This window comes from Nerophis ophidion, linkage group LG06 (assembly GCF_033978795.1).
Source record: "Nerophis ophidion isolate RoL-2023_Sa linkage group LG06, RoL_Noph_v1.0, whole genome shotgun sequence".
NCBI classification, from domain to species: domain Eukaryota; kingdom Metazoa; phylum Chordata; class Actinopteri; order Syngnathiformes; family Syngnathidae; genus Nerophis; species Nerophis ophidion.
Genome location: NC_084616.1, coordinates 75,118,954 through 75,137,930, shown reverse-complemented (window position 1 = coordinate 75,137,930; position 18,977 = coordinate 75,118,954). Strand labels below are relative to the sequence as shown.

At 41.2% G+C, this 18,977-nt stretch overlaps 1 protein-coding gene across 4 annotated transcripts in view; it reads right to left on the bottom strand.

The window, feature by feature from the left end:
- sema3h (sema domain, immunoglobulin domain (Ig), short basic domain, secreted, (semaphorin) 3H) overlaps positions 1 to 18,977 on the bottom strand; it is a 206,082-nt gene that overhangs the window by 107,285 nt on the left and 79,820 nt on the right. For all 4 annotated transcript variants that reach the window (XM_061904843.1, XM_061904845.1, XM_061904842.1 and 1 more), the window contains one exon: positions 15,597 to 15,751. In XM_061904843.1, coding sequence (XP_061760827.1) covers positions 15,597 to 15,751 — 155 coding nt within the window. The remainder of the gene's footprint in view (positions 1 to 15,596; positions 15,752 to 18,977) is intronic.

Here is an 18,977-nt window from a genome sequence, read left to right as displayed (position 1 = left end):
TTATGTACAGTACACGGACTGACTGACCACCTGCGCGGTCCAGAGACAGGCAAGGCAGGAGATGCTTGAAAAATTGTGCCTTTTCAAAGAGAATAATGCTCAGTTTTGTTTGGGTAGGTAAAATGAATAGTAAAAAAAAACATACTACTTGTGAAAAATATAGACCGTTTTAACACATAAGTTCTGCCAAAAGCAGTGGTCTCAAACTCAATTTACCTGGGGGCCACAGGACGCAGAGTCTGTGTAAGGCTGGGCCGCAAGAAAAGATTTCTTAAAAAAAAAATGTTGCATACTCCTCAGCATGTCTAGTTGTATAATGACGTTTTAGATTGTATCCCTTTCTCTGTGCAAACAAAGGAATATTGCATTTCCCACTTTTCCTGGAATTGTCTTTACTCATCACTAACCTTTCTCTTCACTGCAGGCCTTGAAAAAGACATGTTTGGTGTTGTGGAATATATTTGTATTTAGCCGACGCACGGAGAATAATGAGGGACGGCGTGGCGCAGTGGAAGAGTGGCCGTGCGCAACCCGAGGGTCCCTGGTTCAATCCCCACCTAGTACCAACCTCGTCACGTCCGTTGTGTCCTGAGCAAGACACTTCACCCTTGCTCCTGATGGGTGCTGGTTGGCGCCTTGCATGGCAGCTCCCTCCATCAGTGTGTGAATGTGTGTGTGAATGTGGAAGTAGTGTCAAAGCGCTTTGAGTACCTTGAAGGTAGAAAAGCGCTATACAAGTACAACCCATTTATCATTTATAGAATAATGTTATTTCCAAAATGTGTGTCGTTCCGCTTTTCCTCCCTAGAGCAACACGGCGGTCGGCGGATAATACCCAGGAAAGTACCAGGATAGCGAGCACAAAAAAGTGACGGCTCCCGTCATATAGAAATAAATATATGTAGTGTGAGGCAATGCAAAATAAACAATAGAAAAAACAAATAACAGTCTAGCATTAAAAGATTACAGTTGGTACAAAATGCGGCTGCTAGACTTTTGACAAGAACAAGAAAGTTTGATCACATTACGCCTGTACTGTATATACCTTTATATACATATATACATACATATATACCTATACTGTATATACCTTTATATACATATATACATACATATATACCTATACTGTATATACCTTTATATACATATATACATACATATATACCTATACTGGCTCACCTGCACTGGCTTCCTGTGCACTTAAGATGTGACTTTAAGGTTTTACTACTTACGTATAAATACTACACGGTCTAGCTCCATCCTATCTTGCCGATTGTATTGTACCATATGTCCCGGCAAGAAATCTGCGTTCAAAGGACTCCGGCTTATTAGTGATTCCTAGAGCCCAAAAAAAGTCTGCGGGCTATAGAGCGTTTTCCGTTCGGGCTCCAGTACTCTGGAATGCCCTCCCGGTAACAGTTCGAGATGCTACCTCAGTAGAAGCATTTAAGTCTCACCTTAAAACTCATCTGTATACTCTAGCCTTTAAATAGACCTCCTTTTTAGACCAGTTGATCTGCCGCTTCTTTTCTTTCTCCTATGTCCCTCCCTCCCTTGTGGAGGGGGTCCGGTCCGATGACCATGGATGAAGTACTGGCTGTCCAGACTCGAGACCCAGGATGGACCGCTCGTCGGGACCCAGGATGGACCGCTCGCCTGTATCGGTTGGGGACATCTCTACGCTGCTGATCCGCCTCTGCTTGAGATGGTTTCCTGTGGACGGGACTCTCGCTGCTGTCTTGGATCCACTTGAACTGAACTCTCGCGGCTGTGTTGGAGCCACTATGGATTGAACTTTCACAGTATCATGTTAGACCCGCTCGACATCCATTGCTTTCGGTCCCCTAGAGGGGGGGGGGGGGGGGTTGCCCACATCTGAGGTCCTCTCCAAGGTTTCTCATAGTCAGCATTGTCACTGGCGTCCCACTGAATGTGAATTCTCCCTGCCCACTGGGTGTGAGTTTTCCTTGCCCTTTTGTGGGTTCTTCCGAGGATGTTGTAGTCGTAATGATTTGTGCAGTCCTTTGAGACATTTGTGATTTGGAGCTATGTAAATAAACATTGATTGATTGATTGATTGATTGATTGAACAGTTTGAATTGGTCCAGGTTATCGGGGACTGTTATTACTGACGGACAGGTGTCGCGGTGTGACTGCAGCCAGGCACGTAAGAAAACCCTCGTCTCCATAGCAACGTCTCTGTCACTTTCACTCATTTGCCGCTTTTCCACTAACGCAGGGGTAGGCAACCCAGAACGTTGAAAGAGCCATTTTGGACCCACATAACACAACGCTGTCAAGCGCCATTCATATAAAACTTGCAGGTCGCACTAACATTAAACTTTCATATTAAGGTGGGGGCCGCAAAATAACATCTGAGACACCTGGTCAAAAGGGAACTGCACCTATCACAAAAAAAAAACATTCTAAATATTAAACGTAATTAAGTCAGCTTACAGCGCAGTCAATGGGAGCTCCACTATTCCGCCCATAAAATTAAATTTAAAAAAAAAACAATACAACAATACCAAGCTTCTTGCTAGTTGCCGTGCAGAGAAGTTACATTTTCCAGATTTTTTTAAAGTTGACCCACATTACAAGCACTTTTTTTTTTAATTCAATCCTACAAAACAATACACAGCAATACCATAATACTACAATACAATTCCAAAACCAAACCTGACCCAGCAACACTCAGAACTGCAATAAACAGAGCAATTGAGAGGACACACAAACACAATCAATCAATCAATCAATGTTTACTTATATAGCCCTAAATCACTAGTGTCTCAAAGGGCTGCAAAAACCACCACGACATCCTCGGTAGGCCCACATAAGGGCAAGGAAAACTCACAAAACAAAACACTCCAGCCATCCATCCATCCATTTTCTACCGCTTGTCCCGTTCGGGGTCGCTGGAGCCTATCTCAGCTGCATTCAGGCGGAAGGCGGGGTACACCCTGGACAAGTCGCCACCTCATGGCAGGGCCAACACAGACAGACAGACAACATTCACATTCACACACTAGGGCCAATGAGATCACTTAGTGTTTGTCATCTGGAAAAGTTTGGGAAAAATCAAAGAAAACAACATTCTAATGTGTGAATACACACTAAGGCCAGTTTAGTGTTGCCAATCAACCTATCCCCAGGTGCATGTCTTTGGAGGTGGGAGGAAGCCGGAGTACCCGGAGGGAACCCACGCATTCACGGGGAGAACATGCAAACTCCACACAGAAAGATCCCGAGCCCGGGATTGAACCCAGGACAACTCAGGACCTTCGCATTGTGAGGCACATGCACTAACCCCTGTAACACCGTGCTGCCCCAGAACAATCTAAAAGTAAGTAAACAAAATATTATCAACAACAGTATCAATATTATTAACAATTTCATCATAGCAGTGATTAAAATTTCCTCATTGACATTATCTTTAGGCATTTATAAAATAATTAAAAAAATTAATAATATAAAGGCAGCTGAGATAGGCTCCAGCGACCCCAAAAGGGACAAGCAGTAGAAAAATGGATGGATGAAAAATAAAAATGAACAATAGTGTCACAGTGTCTTACACTTGCATCGCATCTCATAAGCTTGACAACATACTGTGTCCAATATTTTCACAAAGATAAAATAAGTCATGTTTTTTGTTCGTTTAATAGCTAAAACAAAATTAAATAAAGGATCCCATATTCCAATATATGACTCATTATTATCTAAACTAAATGCAGTTTTTTCTAATGATATCATCTCCATAGCTTGTGTATACCAGTCAGTATGTGTTGGACTATCAACATCTACCCATTACTTTAATATTAAGCACTTTTTAAATCTCCACAGCAGTACTACTGACAGTCCTAGTTAAGACAGAATAGCGAGGAGAAGAACCCTGACTGAGCTGTATAACTAAGCCAAGTGAGATTATATTACGTTGCCACAAGTTTCGAGTTTGAGTCATGTCAGTAATGTTTTCATTGGACATGAAAGAGGCGTAGGGAGTTCAATTTTGTCTCTGTTAGTATATCAAGATCTCATTGAAGCCTGGAAGCAAAAAAACTTGGCTAATTTAATGTTTTTTGTCTGAAAGCTTAACCATACAGAGGTCTCTGGTTCAAGTTTCCTTACATCAGAACAAATGAGTATAAAAGAAGAATAAAGTGTAACATTATGTCTACATACATCCGCAATTAAAGAATTGTATCATTTCAAAAAAAAGACAACAGAATATGTGGTTAAAATGTGATTTCATGACAAGTGAGGGTGCCTTTAGGAATCAATCTATGGATGTCAAGTAATGGCTCCCTGGTGTAGTGCCTGATGGGTAGAACCGATTAGATTAGAAACCACAGCCAGCCTTATCTCCAAATACCACACACTGACAGGAACCGGCATGGACCACCACCAATAGATTCTCAACATGTCAAGGTTTAGTTTCGTGGAAATGTACCTCTTTGTAAAGAAGGCTGCTTGTCAAAGTAAACTACTGTATTTTTCGGCGTATAAGTCGCTCCGGAGTATAAGTTGCGCCTGTTGCAAATGCATAATAAAGAAGAAAAAATATATATATAAGTCGCACTGAGTATAAGTCACATTTTTGGGGGAAATTTATTTGATAAAACCCAACACCAAGAATAGACATTTGAAAGGCAATTTAAAATAAATAAAGAATAGTGAACAACAGGCTGAATAAGTGTATGTCAGGGGTGGGCATTACGTCGATCGCGATCGACTGGTCGATCTCGGAGGGTGTGTCAGTCGATCTCAAGCCAGGCATTAAAAAATAGACATAAAAATGAGCAATCATCAATCATACCAAGACTTCACTTTCGTCAGTTGTTTGACATTCTCGGCACCCGAGGATCTTGTGAGATGACGCTGGCTGCTGCGAGCTCATATTTAAGAAAAAAATCACTAAGAGGGCGGACGCAGAGAAACACATTTTATTTCTAGAGACTCCGTACTTACTGTCAAAACTCTAAAGAGCGACTGCACAGTTCCTGTCTTCACCATAAAAGACCTGTTTCATCCTGCCTGTGCTAACAAAATAAGAGTATCAGAAAGCTAGCGTGCACAAGCTAGCCAGCTACGGAGTTTCAATCAATCAATGTTTATTTATATAGCCCCAAATCACAAATGTCTCAAAGGACTGCACAAATCATTACGACTAAAACATCCTCGGAAGAACCCACAAAAGGGCAAGGAAAACTCACACCCAGTGGGCAGGGAGAATTCACATCCAGTGGGACGCCAGTGACAATGCTGACTATGAGAAACCTTGGAGAGGACCTCAGATGTGGGCAACCCCCCCCCCCCTCTAGGGGACCGAAAGCAATGGATGTCGAGCGGGTCTAACATGATACTGTGAAAGTTCAATCCATAGTGGCTCCAACACAGCCGCGAGAGTTCAGTTCAAGCGGATCCAAGACAGCAGCGAGAGTCCCGTCCACAGGAAACCATCTCAAGCGGAGGCGGATCAGCAGCGTAGAGATGTCCCCAACCGATACAGGCGAGCGGTCCATCCTGGGTCTCGACTCTAGACAGCCAGTACTTCATCCATGGTCATCGGACCGGTCCCCCTCCACAAGGGAGGGGGGGACATAGGAGAAAGAAAAGAAGCGGCAGATCAACTGGTCTAAAAAGGAGGTCTATTTAAAGGCTAGAGTATACAGATGAGTTTTAAGGTGAGACTTAAATGCTTCTACTGAGGTAGCATCTCGAACTGTTACCGGGAGGGCATTCCAGAGTACTGGAGCCCGAACGGAAAACGCTCTACAGCCCGCAGACTTTTTTTGGGCTCTAGGAATCACTAATAAGCCGGAGTCTTTTGAACGCAGATTTCTTGCCGGGACATATGGTACAATACAATCGGCAAGATAGGATGGAGCTAGACCGTGTAGTATTTTATACGTAAGTAGTAAAACCTTAAAGTCACATCTTAAGTGCACAGGAAGCCAGTGCAGGTGAGCCAGTACAGGTATATATGTATGTATATATGTATATAAAGGTATATACAGTATAGGTATATATGTATGTATGTATGTATATAAAGGTATATACAGTATAGGTATATATGTATGTATATATGTATATAAAGGTATATACAGTACAGGCGTAATGTGATCAAACTTTCTTGTTCTTGTCAAAAGTCTAGCAGCCGCATTTTGTACCAACTGTAATCTTTTAATGCTAGACATGGGGAGACCCGAAAATAATACGTTACAGTAATCGAGACGAGACGTAACAAACGCATGGATAATGATCTCAGCGTCTTTAGTGGACAGAATGGAGCGAATTTTAGCGATATTGCGGAGATGAAAGAAGGCCGTTTTAGTAACGCTTTTAATGTGTTTGATGCCAATGTATTTCTCCCCCCCCCCCTCAGCGACCGCTTTCTCACTTGCTTGCCCACCCGCACACTCACTGACGTCACTCACCTGCTGCCAGACATTAAAGGGCCACACACATATGCTACTCTCATAACAAAGTGTTTAAAAACCAGTATGCAAGTTGGACAAATGAGATGCCAAATCCAACCACTTTCATGTGGTATTGGACAAAAAGGAGGACTTTTTTTTTTCCTCCATTTGAAAATGCGGACGTTATCAGCACCACTGTCTAATTCCAATCAATGCAAGTCATCAGAATCAGGTAATACACCAACTTATATTCTTGTCTTCATGAAAGAAAGGATTCTATGTGTGTTAAACATGCTTGTATTATCATTAAACACCATTAACTTGTTAACAAAAATGTCTCTTTCATAAATAAATGAATATAAATTATAAATAGGAATGAGGTAGAACTCCTCGAATTGGTCAATTGAAAAGTAGCTCACCTGCAGAAAAAGTGTGAGCGCCCCTGGTGTACGTTATATGAGACATAAATAACCAACTGAGAAGGTGCCTGCTATGTTAACCTAACATATTATGGTAAGAGTCATTCAAATAACTATAACACATAAAACATGCTATATATTTACCAAACAATCTGTCACTCCTAATCGCTAAATCCCATAAAATCTTATACGTCTAGTCTCTTAAGTGAATGAGCTAAATACTACTAATTGATATTTTACGGTAATGTGTGAATAATTTCACACATAAGTCCCTCCTTAATATAAGTCGCACCCCCGGCCAAAATATAAATAAATGGGTTGTACTTGTATAGCGCTTTTCTACCTTCAAGGTACTCAAAGCGCTTTGACACTACTTCCACATTCACACACTGATGGAGGGAGCTGCCATGCAAGGCGCTAACCAGCGCCCATCAGGAGCAAGGGTGAAGTGTCTTGCTCAGGACACAACGGACATGACGAGGTTGGGAGAAGGTGGGGATTGAACCAGGGACCCTCGAAATATGAAATATAAAAAATATAAAATATAAATATAAAAAAATATGAAAAATATAAAATATAAAATATAAAAATATAAAAATATAAAAATATAAAAAAATATGAAAAAAACTGCGACTTATAGTCCGAAAAATACGGTAGTAGCCTGTGGCAAACTATCCATCCATTTTCTACCGCTTGCCCTTTCGGGGTCCTTGGAGCCTATCTCAGCTGCATTCTGGCGGAAGGCGGTGTACACCCTGGACAAGTCGCCAACTCATCACAGGGCCCCACACAGACAGACAGACAACATTCGCATTGACACACTCGGGCCAATGAGATCACTGAGTGTTTGTCATCTGGAAATGTTAGGGAAAAATCAAAGAAAACAGAATTCCTAGATAAGAACACCAAATGGTAACCAGGGGCCGTATATATCAAGCATTTTACACTTAAGTCTTGAGAATTTGCAAAATTTTGTCTTACTCTCAAACTTAAAAATAAAAGCTATTTATCAACTTTCTTAAGTCTAAGAATCACTCCTACTCTCCACGATATTTAAGAGACCTTCAGAGGTGTCCTAAGTGGTTAGGAGTTGCCAGCACTGAGGCGAGAGAGACGTGCGCGAACGTTCAGGGAGCGGAAGGATGTCCTGGCTTTGTTTGATGAAGAGCAGCTGATTAAACGGTATCGTCTAATTAATGAATTGGAAAGAAAAGGAAACATTTATTTTTGATTCTTTGCCAATATTGTTTATTGGTTTTGTATTATTTTGTAGTTTATTGCGTGGGTTCCCTCCGGGTACTCGGGCTTCCTCCCACTTCCAAAGACATGCACCTGGGGATAGGTTGATTGGCAACGCTAAATGGTCCCTATTGTGTGAATGTTGTCTGTCTATCTGTGTTGGCCCTGCGATGAGGTGGCGACTTGTCCAGTGTGTATCCCGCCTTCCGCCCGATTGGAGCTGAGATAGGCACCAGCGCCCCCCGTTACCCCAAAAGGGAATAAGCGGTAGGACATGGATGGATGGATGGATGGATGTCAAAATATACACTCCCATTGTCCACTTAAATATTTCTAAGATATTTCTTTATTCCAAGACAAGGGATTCCCTTCCGTGATTGCTCATTTCTATGGACACAGAAATGACGTCACCCAAAATCCCGTTTACGGCACATAGTAATGTTGTAATTCAGTTCTGAGTGTGACACTTAAGATTCAGTCCTACACTTTGCTGAAAGTGTGAGTAAGACGCTTGATAACTAACATTTAAGTGCAGCTTTCAGCGAAGAATTTCTTTACTCATAAGTCAACTTTTAGCAGACTTCTTAGGAGTAATTCTAAGAAGCTTGATAAATACGGCCCCAGATCTTAACATGTTTAATGCTCATTTCCGTGTTACATGGCGTGCAACTCATTTTGTCTCTTCATTAATATGGAAAATATATGCTGATCATCAAAACGCCCACAATATTCTGAGTTGAAAATGCAAATATTTTATAGAGATTTATCGTCACTCAGCACAGCACTTTGGGAGCATCGTTTTGCATTTTATTTTGCACGTTTGACAAGCACGCACAAACCGACTCAGTTACGCACACGACTGAGTGAGGAGTGTTCATGCTGCAAAGACACACCATGGACTGAGAATCCTCCATCCATGTCTAGATTTCAACATATTTGGACGGTCAGAAATAAAAAATATTAGACACATCGTCTATTCAGCAACATCCTTTTATAATGTCATTGCTGCTGGATTACTTAAGGGGCTGACTAAAACAAGTACAACAGATACAATTTGGTCTCAACCAAAATGTATCTTTTGTTTTTTTACACAGAATATAAATTACTAACATACAGTACAGGTCATAAGTTTGGACACACCTTCTCATATCAATGCATTTTCTTTATTTTCATGACCTGTCTGAATGTCTCACACGTTGTGTCACTGGTCTTGTCATCAGGTATGAACTGTTAGTCAGCGGAAATAGTGTATGACTCGTTGCGCACACAAAAATCTGAGTCATGACCAGCAGCTTGTGTCAATAGTAATAATTATGCATGCTACATTTCTGCAAAACTGCTTCCCGCAACCTCAAAAGGGACAAGCGGTAGGAAATGGATGGATGGATGGAATGCCTCCTTTTTAACATTAGTATTGTAAAATCTCACTGATCTTGCTATCTTTTGTATAAAATAATTTTTAGAGTTTTACTTTTTAATTAATTCAATACATTTTTTTCAATGTATTTTTATTGTCAGTTTTCTTAAAGGTGAACATTATCAGCAGACCTATGTAAGCGTCAATATATACCTTGATGGGGCAGAAAAAAGACCATATATTTTTTTAACCGATTTCCGAACTCTAAAGGGGTGAATTTTGGTGAATTAAACGCCTTTCTGTTTATCGCACTGGAAGCGATGACGTCAGAATGTGACGTCGCCGAGGTAACACAGGCTTTTCATTTTCAACACATTACAAACACCGGGTCTCAGCTCTGTTATTTTCCGTTTTTTTGACTATTTTTTGGAACCTTGGAGACATCATGCCTCGTCGGTGTGTTGTCGGAGGGTGTAACAACACTAACAGGGAGGGATTCTAGTTGCACCACTGGCCCGAAGATGCCAAAGTGTCTGCCGCCAGACCCCCATTGAATGTGCCGGAGTGTCTCCACATTTGACCGGCGGTGCTAAGACAGACATGGTACAGAGATGTATGGATAACCTGCAGATGCATTTGCAACGATAGTCAACGAAATCACAAAGGTGAGTTTTGTTGATGTTGACTGCCAGCTAATCGATGCTAACATGCTATTTACCGGCGGTGCTAAAGCAGACATGGCACAGAGATGTATGGATAACCTGCAGATGCATTTGCAACTATATTACGTTTCCTTCCACCCACATTTAATGCGAAACAAACACTTACCAATCGACGGATTTAAGTTGCTCCAGTGTCAAAAAATGCGAAAGTCCTGATCGTTTGGTCCGCACATTTTACCGGCGATGCTAACGCAGCTATTCGGACATGCTAAGGCTATGAATAGCGTCAATAGCTATTCGCTCAATAGCTTCAGTTTCTTCTTCAATATTTTCATACTCCAACCATCTGTTTCAATACATGCGTAATCTGTTGAATCGCTTAAGTCGCTGAAATAAGAGTTTGAATCCGAGCTAATGTCACTATATCTTGCTGTGGTATTCCCATTGTTTGTTTACATTGGCAGCACTGTGTGACGTCACAGGGAAATGGCCAGTGTCTTCGCAGAGAGCGAAAATAAGGCACTTTAAAGCTTTATTTAGGGATATTCCGAGACCTGTAAAATTTTTAAAAAAACTTCAAAAAATACAACAAGCCACTGGGAACTGATTTTTATTGTTTTTAACCCTTTTGAAATTGTGATAATGTTCCCCTTTAATACAAACATCCATCCAACCATTTTTCCTACCGCTTGTCCCTTTCGGGGTCGCGGAGATCTCTGAAACCTATCTCAGCTGGACAAGTCGCCACATCACCGCGGGGCCACATTCACACTCACATTCACACATTTAATTAAGTAAATAAATAAAAAAGATATGAAAAAAAAGTAATGAAGAAGTTTTTTTTTACACAGATTATGTATAACAATTAAAAACAAAATACATACCAGGAGGCTTAACATATCAGTTGAATGTCCACTTTCATCAATCAATTAAATTTAATTTTTATTCAGTAAAATAATTTTTCACATTCATTTTTTGTAAATGTGTTGTTTTTTTTCTATTAATTTTAGATTTTTTCACTATTCGTACAATTACACTTCGACTTAAACAAACTTTAATGATCCACAAGGGAAATTGTTCCACACAGTAGCTCAGTTACAATGATGGAAAGTGTAAGAATGGAAAGAACAATGCAGGTATAAATAGACTAAATATAGCGATGTAATATATAACATATGTACGTAATATTTACATAAATGAGGTGTGGTTGTATTGTATATTAAGTATTTGTCCATGAAAGGGCATTTTATGACTTTTCTTAATTTGATTTCATGATATGGTATGATTTTATTGTCTTAATTTCATGTCATGGTTTTTGTATCCCTTTAATTTAGGTAGCCAGGGACTGCATATGGAAATGAGCTATTTAGCTACAATCTGGTAGAGAACATATCTGTCTTTGAGCTTAATGTTTCTGTGCATTGTCCCTTCAAATGAAGACTAAACAAACAATTGTCACACACACACTAGGTGTGGCGAAATTATTCTCTGCATTTGACCCATCACCCTTGATCACCTCCTGGCAGGTGAGGGGAGCAGTGAGCAGCAGCGGTGGCCGCGCCCGGGAATGGTTTTTGGTGATTTAACCCCCAATTCCATCCCTTGATGCTGAGTGCCAAGCAGGGATTCACATTGATCGTGTGTGTGCTGTATATGTCATTATCATTGAAAACCTGAAAATTATGGACAACACCATTATATGTGGTTGCTGACGCTGTGGTCAAAGTTGGAATTGTCACGGAATACATTTTGGACATTAAACACTCGACTTGTGGGGCGGTATAGCTCGGTTGGTAGAGTGGCCGTGCCAGCAACTTGGGGGTTGCAAGTTCGATTCCTGCCTTCCACACTGGTTTAAATGTAACTTAGATATTGGGTTTCACTATGTAAAGCGCTTTGAGTCACTAGAGAAAAGCGCTATATAAATATAATTCACTTCACTTCACAAAACATTTATTTTGGGATGTTTTCCTGCGGGCTTCACGGTGGAAGAGGGGTTAGTGCGTCTGCCTCGCAATACGAAGGTCCTGCAGTCCTGGGTTCAAATCCAGGCTCGGGATCTTTCTGTGTGGAGTTTGCATGTTCTCCCCGTGAATGCGTGGGTTCCCTCCGGGTACTCCGGCTTCCTCCCACTTCCAAAGACATGCACCTGGGGATAGGTTGATTGGCAACACTAAATGGTCCCTAGTGTGTGAATGTTGTCTGTCTATCTGTGTTGGCCCTGCGATGAGGTGGCGACTTGTCCAGGGTGTACCCCGCCTTCCACCCGACTGTAGCTGGGATGGGCGCCGGTGCCCCCCGCGACCCCAAAAGGGAATGAGCGGTAGAAAATGGATGGGATGGATGGATGGTTTCCTGCTGGCTCCGCTGTGAACGGGACTCTCGCTGCTGTGTTGGATCTGCTTTGGACTGGACTCTCGCGACAGTGTTGGATCCATTATGGATTGAACTTTCACAGTATCATGTTAGACCCGCTCGACATCCATTGCTTTCCTCCTCTCCAAGGTTCTCATAGTCATCATTGTCACCGACGTCCCACTGGGTGTGAGTTTTCCTTGCCCTTATGTGGGCCTACCGAGGATGTCGTAGTGGTTTGTGCAGCCCTTTGAGACACTAGTGATTTAGGGCTATATAAGTAAACATTGATTGATTGATTGATTGATTTCTGCACTTTTGTGTATTCTCATTCTAATTTGGATCAGATTTGGATGAACTTGCATTTGGTGTCTTTATACAAAGGTCTGTAAAATCAGATTCCAGTTAAATTCCAAGAATCACATTGGGGAAAAACACCAAATGTAGAGTTTATTTTCTTATCTATTTGGAATGTACCTCTATCAAGATCATCAAAATCAAATTGGAATAGTTTTAGAACAAAACCAACATGTCTTAATCGTTATAATTTAAAAAATTGTTTTGAAGAAAAACTTTTAACCTTCTTGGTGGATATAAAAAAAAACTGAGTTACTTTTTCAACTTTAGATGAAGGTGTCTGTAAACAACTGCAAATGTTGCAAGAAGCAGCAGCAATCATTACATTGGGGTCTGAAAAGATTAAATGATTTGGACGTCAGCAGAGAAAATAAACAGTAACGCACCACAGGGGTGCTTTACTGCCACATGGGAGGAAGGGGAAAAAAAATACTGCAGACAAGTTGGAACATCTTATAAACAGACTATAAATACGGAGCATGACTTTCTAGTCAGCACAGGGCTGAGTTATGTCTTGAATGTGACTATCTATCCTGGCGCTGGCGGGCTGCCTGGCAGAGTGGGTGGCTGCTCGGGTCAGCTACAGTAACTGCTGTCTGACTGTCTACCTGCTTTCTCCGCCCGCATGCACGTCTCACTGATGAAAGTATTGATTGGATGACACGGTGCGGAGTCATCTTCATCCTTGCTGTGACCTTGCACTCTTTAAAGAGGGCTGGCAGAACCATCGTCGCGATGTCGGTCTGCAATGTTTACGCTGAAGCAGACATCGAGCTAAATATTGACTCAGATATAACTGTCAAGCGATACAGATGGCAGGTCAGACTTCATGCGCTGGTACGCCAAATCGTGTTGTAAATCTTGGATAAGTTCGTAACATTACAAACATTTGGTGACATGGATATTAGTGCAGCCTCATTAGTGAGAGAGAGAAATGCGATATTCATCTCGGACAGGAAAGGGCAGGGCTCACTTGGAACATCCTGTCTAAAGGGTGTTAGGATTTACATTATTTGTGTCATAAAGCTCCACTGAAATTAAAAATACTGCCCCGAACAAAGGAAGTGCAATAATTTGGTCAAACTAAATACAAGTTAAAGAAGTGTTCCATATTTCTGGTGGCCCTCTACAACAGTGGTTCTCAGTGATGTGAGAACCACCAAGTACCCCCTAATCAAAGCAAAGCATTTTTGGTTGAAAAAAAGAGATAAAGAAGTCAAATACAGCACTATGTCATCAGTTTCTGATTTATTAAATTGTATAACAGTGCAAAATATTGCTTTTTTGTAGTGGTCTTTTTTTAACTATTTGGGAGAAAAAGATATAAAAATAACTAAAAACTTGTTGAAAAATAAAGAATTGATTCAATTGTAAATAAAAATTTCTACACATGGAAGTAATCATCAACTTAAAGTGCCCTCTTTGGGGATTGTAATAGAGATCCATCTGGATTCATCAACTTACTTCTAAACATTTCTTCACAAAAAAAGCAATCTTTAACATCAATATTTATGGAACATGTCCACAAAAAAATCTAGCTGTCAACACTGAATATTGCATTGTTGTATTTGTTTTTTCACAGTTTATGAACTTACTTTCATATTTTGTTAAAGTATTATTCAATAAATATATTTATAAAGGATTTTGGAATTGTTGCTACTTTTAGATAATTTTTTTTAAATCTCACGTACCCCTTGGCATACCTTCAAGTACCCCCATTTGAGAACCATTTCAAACAGATGTTTGCCCTCACTTAAACTCATTTAAATGGACTTGCCTTATTGCCAACTTGGTGACTTTGTCCCTACATTTAAAGGGGTACATATGAATGGGAAGTGAAGCAAATTATATTTATATAGCACTTTTCTCTCGTGACTCAAAGCCCTTTCCACCGTGAAACCCAATATCTGAGCTACATTTAAACCAGTGTGGGTGGCACTGGGAGCAGGTCGGTGAAGCGTCTTGCCCAAGGACACAACGGCAGTGACTAGGATGGCGGAAGCGGGGTTCGAACCTGGAACCCTCAAGTTTCTGGCACGGGCGCTCTACCAACAAAGCCACGCCGCCTCATCCATCCATCCATCCATTTTCAACCACTTGTCCCGTTCAGGGTCGCAGGGCGTGCTGGAGCCTATCTCTGCTGCATTCGGGCTGAAGGCGCGGTACACCCTGGACAAGTCGCCACCTCATCGCAGGTTAACATTCACACACTCGGGTCAATTTAGTGTTGCCAATCAACCTATCCCCTAGGGAACCCACCCAGTCATGGGGAGAACATGCAAAATCCACACAGAAAAACCCAGAGCCCGGGGGTCAAACCTAGTGCGTTCGTATTGTGAGGCACCAGCGCTAACCCCTGGGCCACCGTGCTGCTAAATAACTACCATCCATCCATCCCATCCATTTCCTACCGCTTATTCCCTTTGGGGTTGCGGGGCGTGCTGGAGCCTATCTCTGCTGCATTCGGGCGGAAGGCGGCATACACCTTGGACAAGTCGCCACCTTATCACAGGGCCAACACTGATAGACAGACGACATTCACACTCACATTCACACACTAGGGTCAATTTAATGTTGCCGATCAACCTCTCCCCTAGGGAACCCACCCAGTCACGGGGAGAACATGCAAACTCCACACAGAAAAACGCAGAGGCCGGGGATCAAACCCAATGCATTCATATTGTGAGGCACCAGAACTAACCCCTGGCCTACGGTGCTGCTAAATCACTGGCAGTTTACTAAAAATAACACCTAATTGTCAATCAGTTGCTATGGCAAATGATGTGTATACCTTGCGGGGGTTCTGCGTGATGTCATCCATGCTGGTGGACAGCAGGTTATCTTTCATGGCCACATACAGCCGCATGCCGTCTCTATCGGGCAGAAGGGAGTGCAGGTCTCCCGCCGCCAGGGGAAGCGTTAGCAAGCGGCCATTCTGGATCAGTTCTGTAGAAGAAGAAAGAATAGCATGTTACGAAGCTATATACCGCCAAGTCAATCCGTCTTATGGGCTCAAACTTAAAGGGATAGATTGATTGATTGAAACTTTTATTAGTAGATTGCACAGTACAGTACATATTCCGTACAATTGACCACTAAATGGTAACACCCCAATAAGTTCATCAACTTGTTTAAGTCGGGGTCCACGTTAATCAATTCATGGTACAAATATATACTAGCAGCATAATACAGTGTTGGAATAATCATGTATATATATCATCATACAACTTTAGTATGCTTAAAATCTGGTTGCTATAGTTATTAGCTATTGTGCTTAAGCCGCGTTTTTTCTATCTGTGTGAGGACAAAATTTCTTGTCTGCCCGCACTTGTTATCTTTGTTTTAGCCCGCTAACAGCCAAGGACTACAAGGATCTCAACGAAGATAAGATGACGGCTGCAGACGAAGCAGAAACAAGGCAATCACAAGGACCCAGTACATTTCGTGACATGTTGTGCGTACTGGACCTTGTTTTGCATGATATATATGACCACTCCTTTTAGAGGCGGCTTCAGTGATGTTGACTATGGAACTCCTGAATAAATAGAGGGACGCGGGAGCTGAACCTTAGAGCGGAGGGCGAAACTGTGACTAAGTGTTCAGCTTCATGCGTTCTCCTCATGAGCTAAATTGAACTCTGTCTCTGCATGGTTCCTTGCTTCTTGTCTGATTAATAGATGTTATCAGTGTTTGAACCTGACATACAGTCATCACACAAGTTAATCATCAGAGTGTATACATTGAATTATTTACATTATTTACAATCCGGGGGGTGGAATGCGGAGGGGGGTGGATTTGGTTGATATCAGCACTTCAGTCAACAATTACAGGACTGTCTTAGAAAATTTGAATATTGTGATAAAGTCCTTTATTTTCTGTAATGCAACTAAAAACATGGAATTGTCATACATTCTGGATTCATTACACATCAACTGAAATATTGCAAGTCTTTTATTATCTTAATATTGCTGATTATGGCATACAGCTTAAGAAAACTCAAAAATCCTATGTCAAGAAATTTGAATATTTCCTCAGACCAAGTAAAAAAAAAAAGATTTTTAAAAACAAAATAAAAATCAAACATTTGAAAATGTCAATTAATGCACTCAGTACTTGGTTGGGAATCCTTTTGCACGGATTACTGCATCAATGCAGCGTGGCATGGAGGCAATCGGCCTGTGGCATTGCTGAGGTGTTATGGATGCCCAGGATGCTTCAATAGCAGCCTTCATCTCATTTGCATTATTGGGTCTGGTGTCTTTCAGCTTCTTCTTCACAATATCCCACAAATTCTCTATGGGGTTCAGGTCAGGGGAGTTGGCAGGCCAATCGCGGACAGTAATGCCATGGTCAATACACCAGTTACTGGTGGTTTTGGCACTGTGGGCAGGTGCCAGATCATGCTGGAAAATTAAATCATCATCTCCATAGAGCTTTGTAGATGTGTAATGACTCCAGAATGTATGACATTTTCATGTTTTTAGTTGCATTACAGAAAATAAAGAACTTTATCACAATATTCAAATTTTCTGAGACAGTCCTGTATATCATTCTGAGAAATGGACATTGTAACAGTGTCGGTCTGACTTGGTAGGATATGTACAGCCAGCAGAGAACATAGTGAGCTCAGAAAGCATAAGAACAAGTATATACATTTGATTATTTACACTTGATTACCGTATTTTTCGGACTATAAGTCGCAGTTTTTTTCATTGTTTGGCCGGGGGTGCGACTTATACTCCGGAGCGACTTATGTTTGAAATTATTAACACATAACCGTAAAATATCAAATAATATTATTTATCTCATTCGCGGAAGAGACAAAGAAAATGTCAGCAATCGTCACACACACGTCAACCAATAAGAATTCGGCGGGGGAGGGTCATGGCAGAAGTGTATTGTCGGTCATGGAATGCTAACTGCTATATGCTACTGCCGTAGCTATTAAGATGGATCATTTCGTCGTTGGGGGTAACTTATAAAACTGAAAAGGGCTGAACAAAAACTGGACCGAAAAGGAAATCATGTACTGCAGATTACAAGCTGGACGTAGTGAAATATGCAGCAGAAAACGACAAGAGGAAGCGGCACATACCTTTGGAGTTGGCAGAGTTGTTTAGAAGAGACATCGAGAAAGAAGATTTCATGGGATTTAGCGATTAGGAGTGACAGATTGTTTGGTAAACGTATAGCATGTTCTATAAGTTATAGTTATTTGAATGACTCTTACCATAATATGTTATGTTAACATAGCAGGCACCTTCTCAGTTGGTTATTTATGTCTCATATAACGTACACTTATTCAGCCTGTTGTTCACTATTATTTATTTATTTTAAATTGCCTTTCAAATGTCTATTCTTGGTGTTGGATTTTATCGAATACATTTCCTCCAAAAATGCGACTTATACTCCATTGCGACGTATATATGTTTTTTTCCTTCTTTATTATGCATTTTCGGCCGGTGCGACGTATACTCAGGAGCGATTTATAATCCGAAAAATACGGTATTTACAATCTGGGAAGGTGGGATGTGGTGAGGGGAGGGTGTTAGTCTAGGGTTGTAGTTGCCTGGAGGTGATCTTTTAGTGCGGTTTTGAAGGAGTATAGAGATGCACTTTCTTTTACACCTGTTGGGAGTGCATTCCATATTGATGTGGCATAGAAGGAGAATGAGTTGAGACCTTTGTTGGATGGGAATCTGAGTTTAACGTGGTTCGTCACAATGAATATAAAGTAAATGTTCATGTTGGAGCTGCAAGGCAAACCACTATATTGACCCAAACAAATGCCAAAACAGTATTCCGTGCATCGCCACACAGCAGTTTTCTTTCCTTCTTTGATTCTTGCACCATGAGAATTATAGCACTGGAGTTCAGCTGCTAGCAGAGCGAGGGCAGGAGTGGCCAACTCATCTGTCTTGTGTTAACTTTTCATACTGTATATCCACAACCAAAGTGTTTTTTTTTAAACCATATTCAACTTGAAATCAGCAGGCAAAACTACAGCACATACATGCTTGATAACTGCACCAGGCCCTGCCAGCTCCTCACAGCACATGTCACATAATTACAACCAGCACGTTCTGGAGAACAGCTTTTTGCAAAATGTTATATACTGTAGGGTTTGCAAGCATGCGATAAGCTGTATAGATTCAGTATAGATTCATAACAG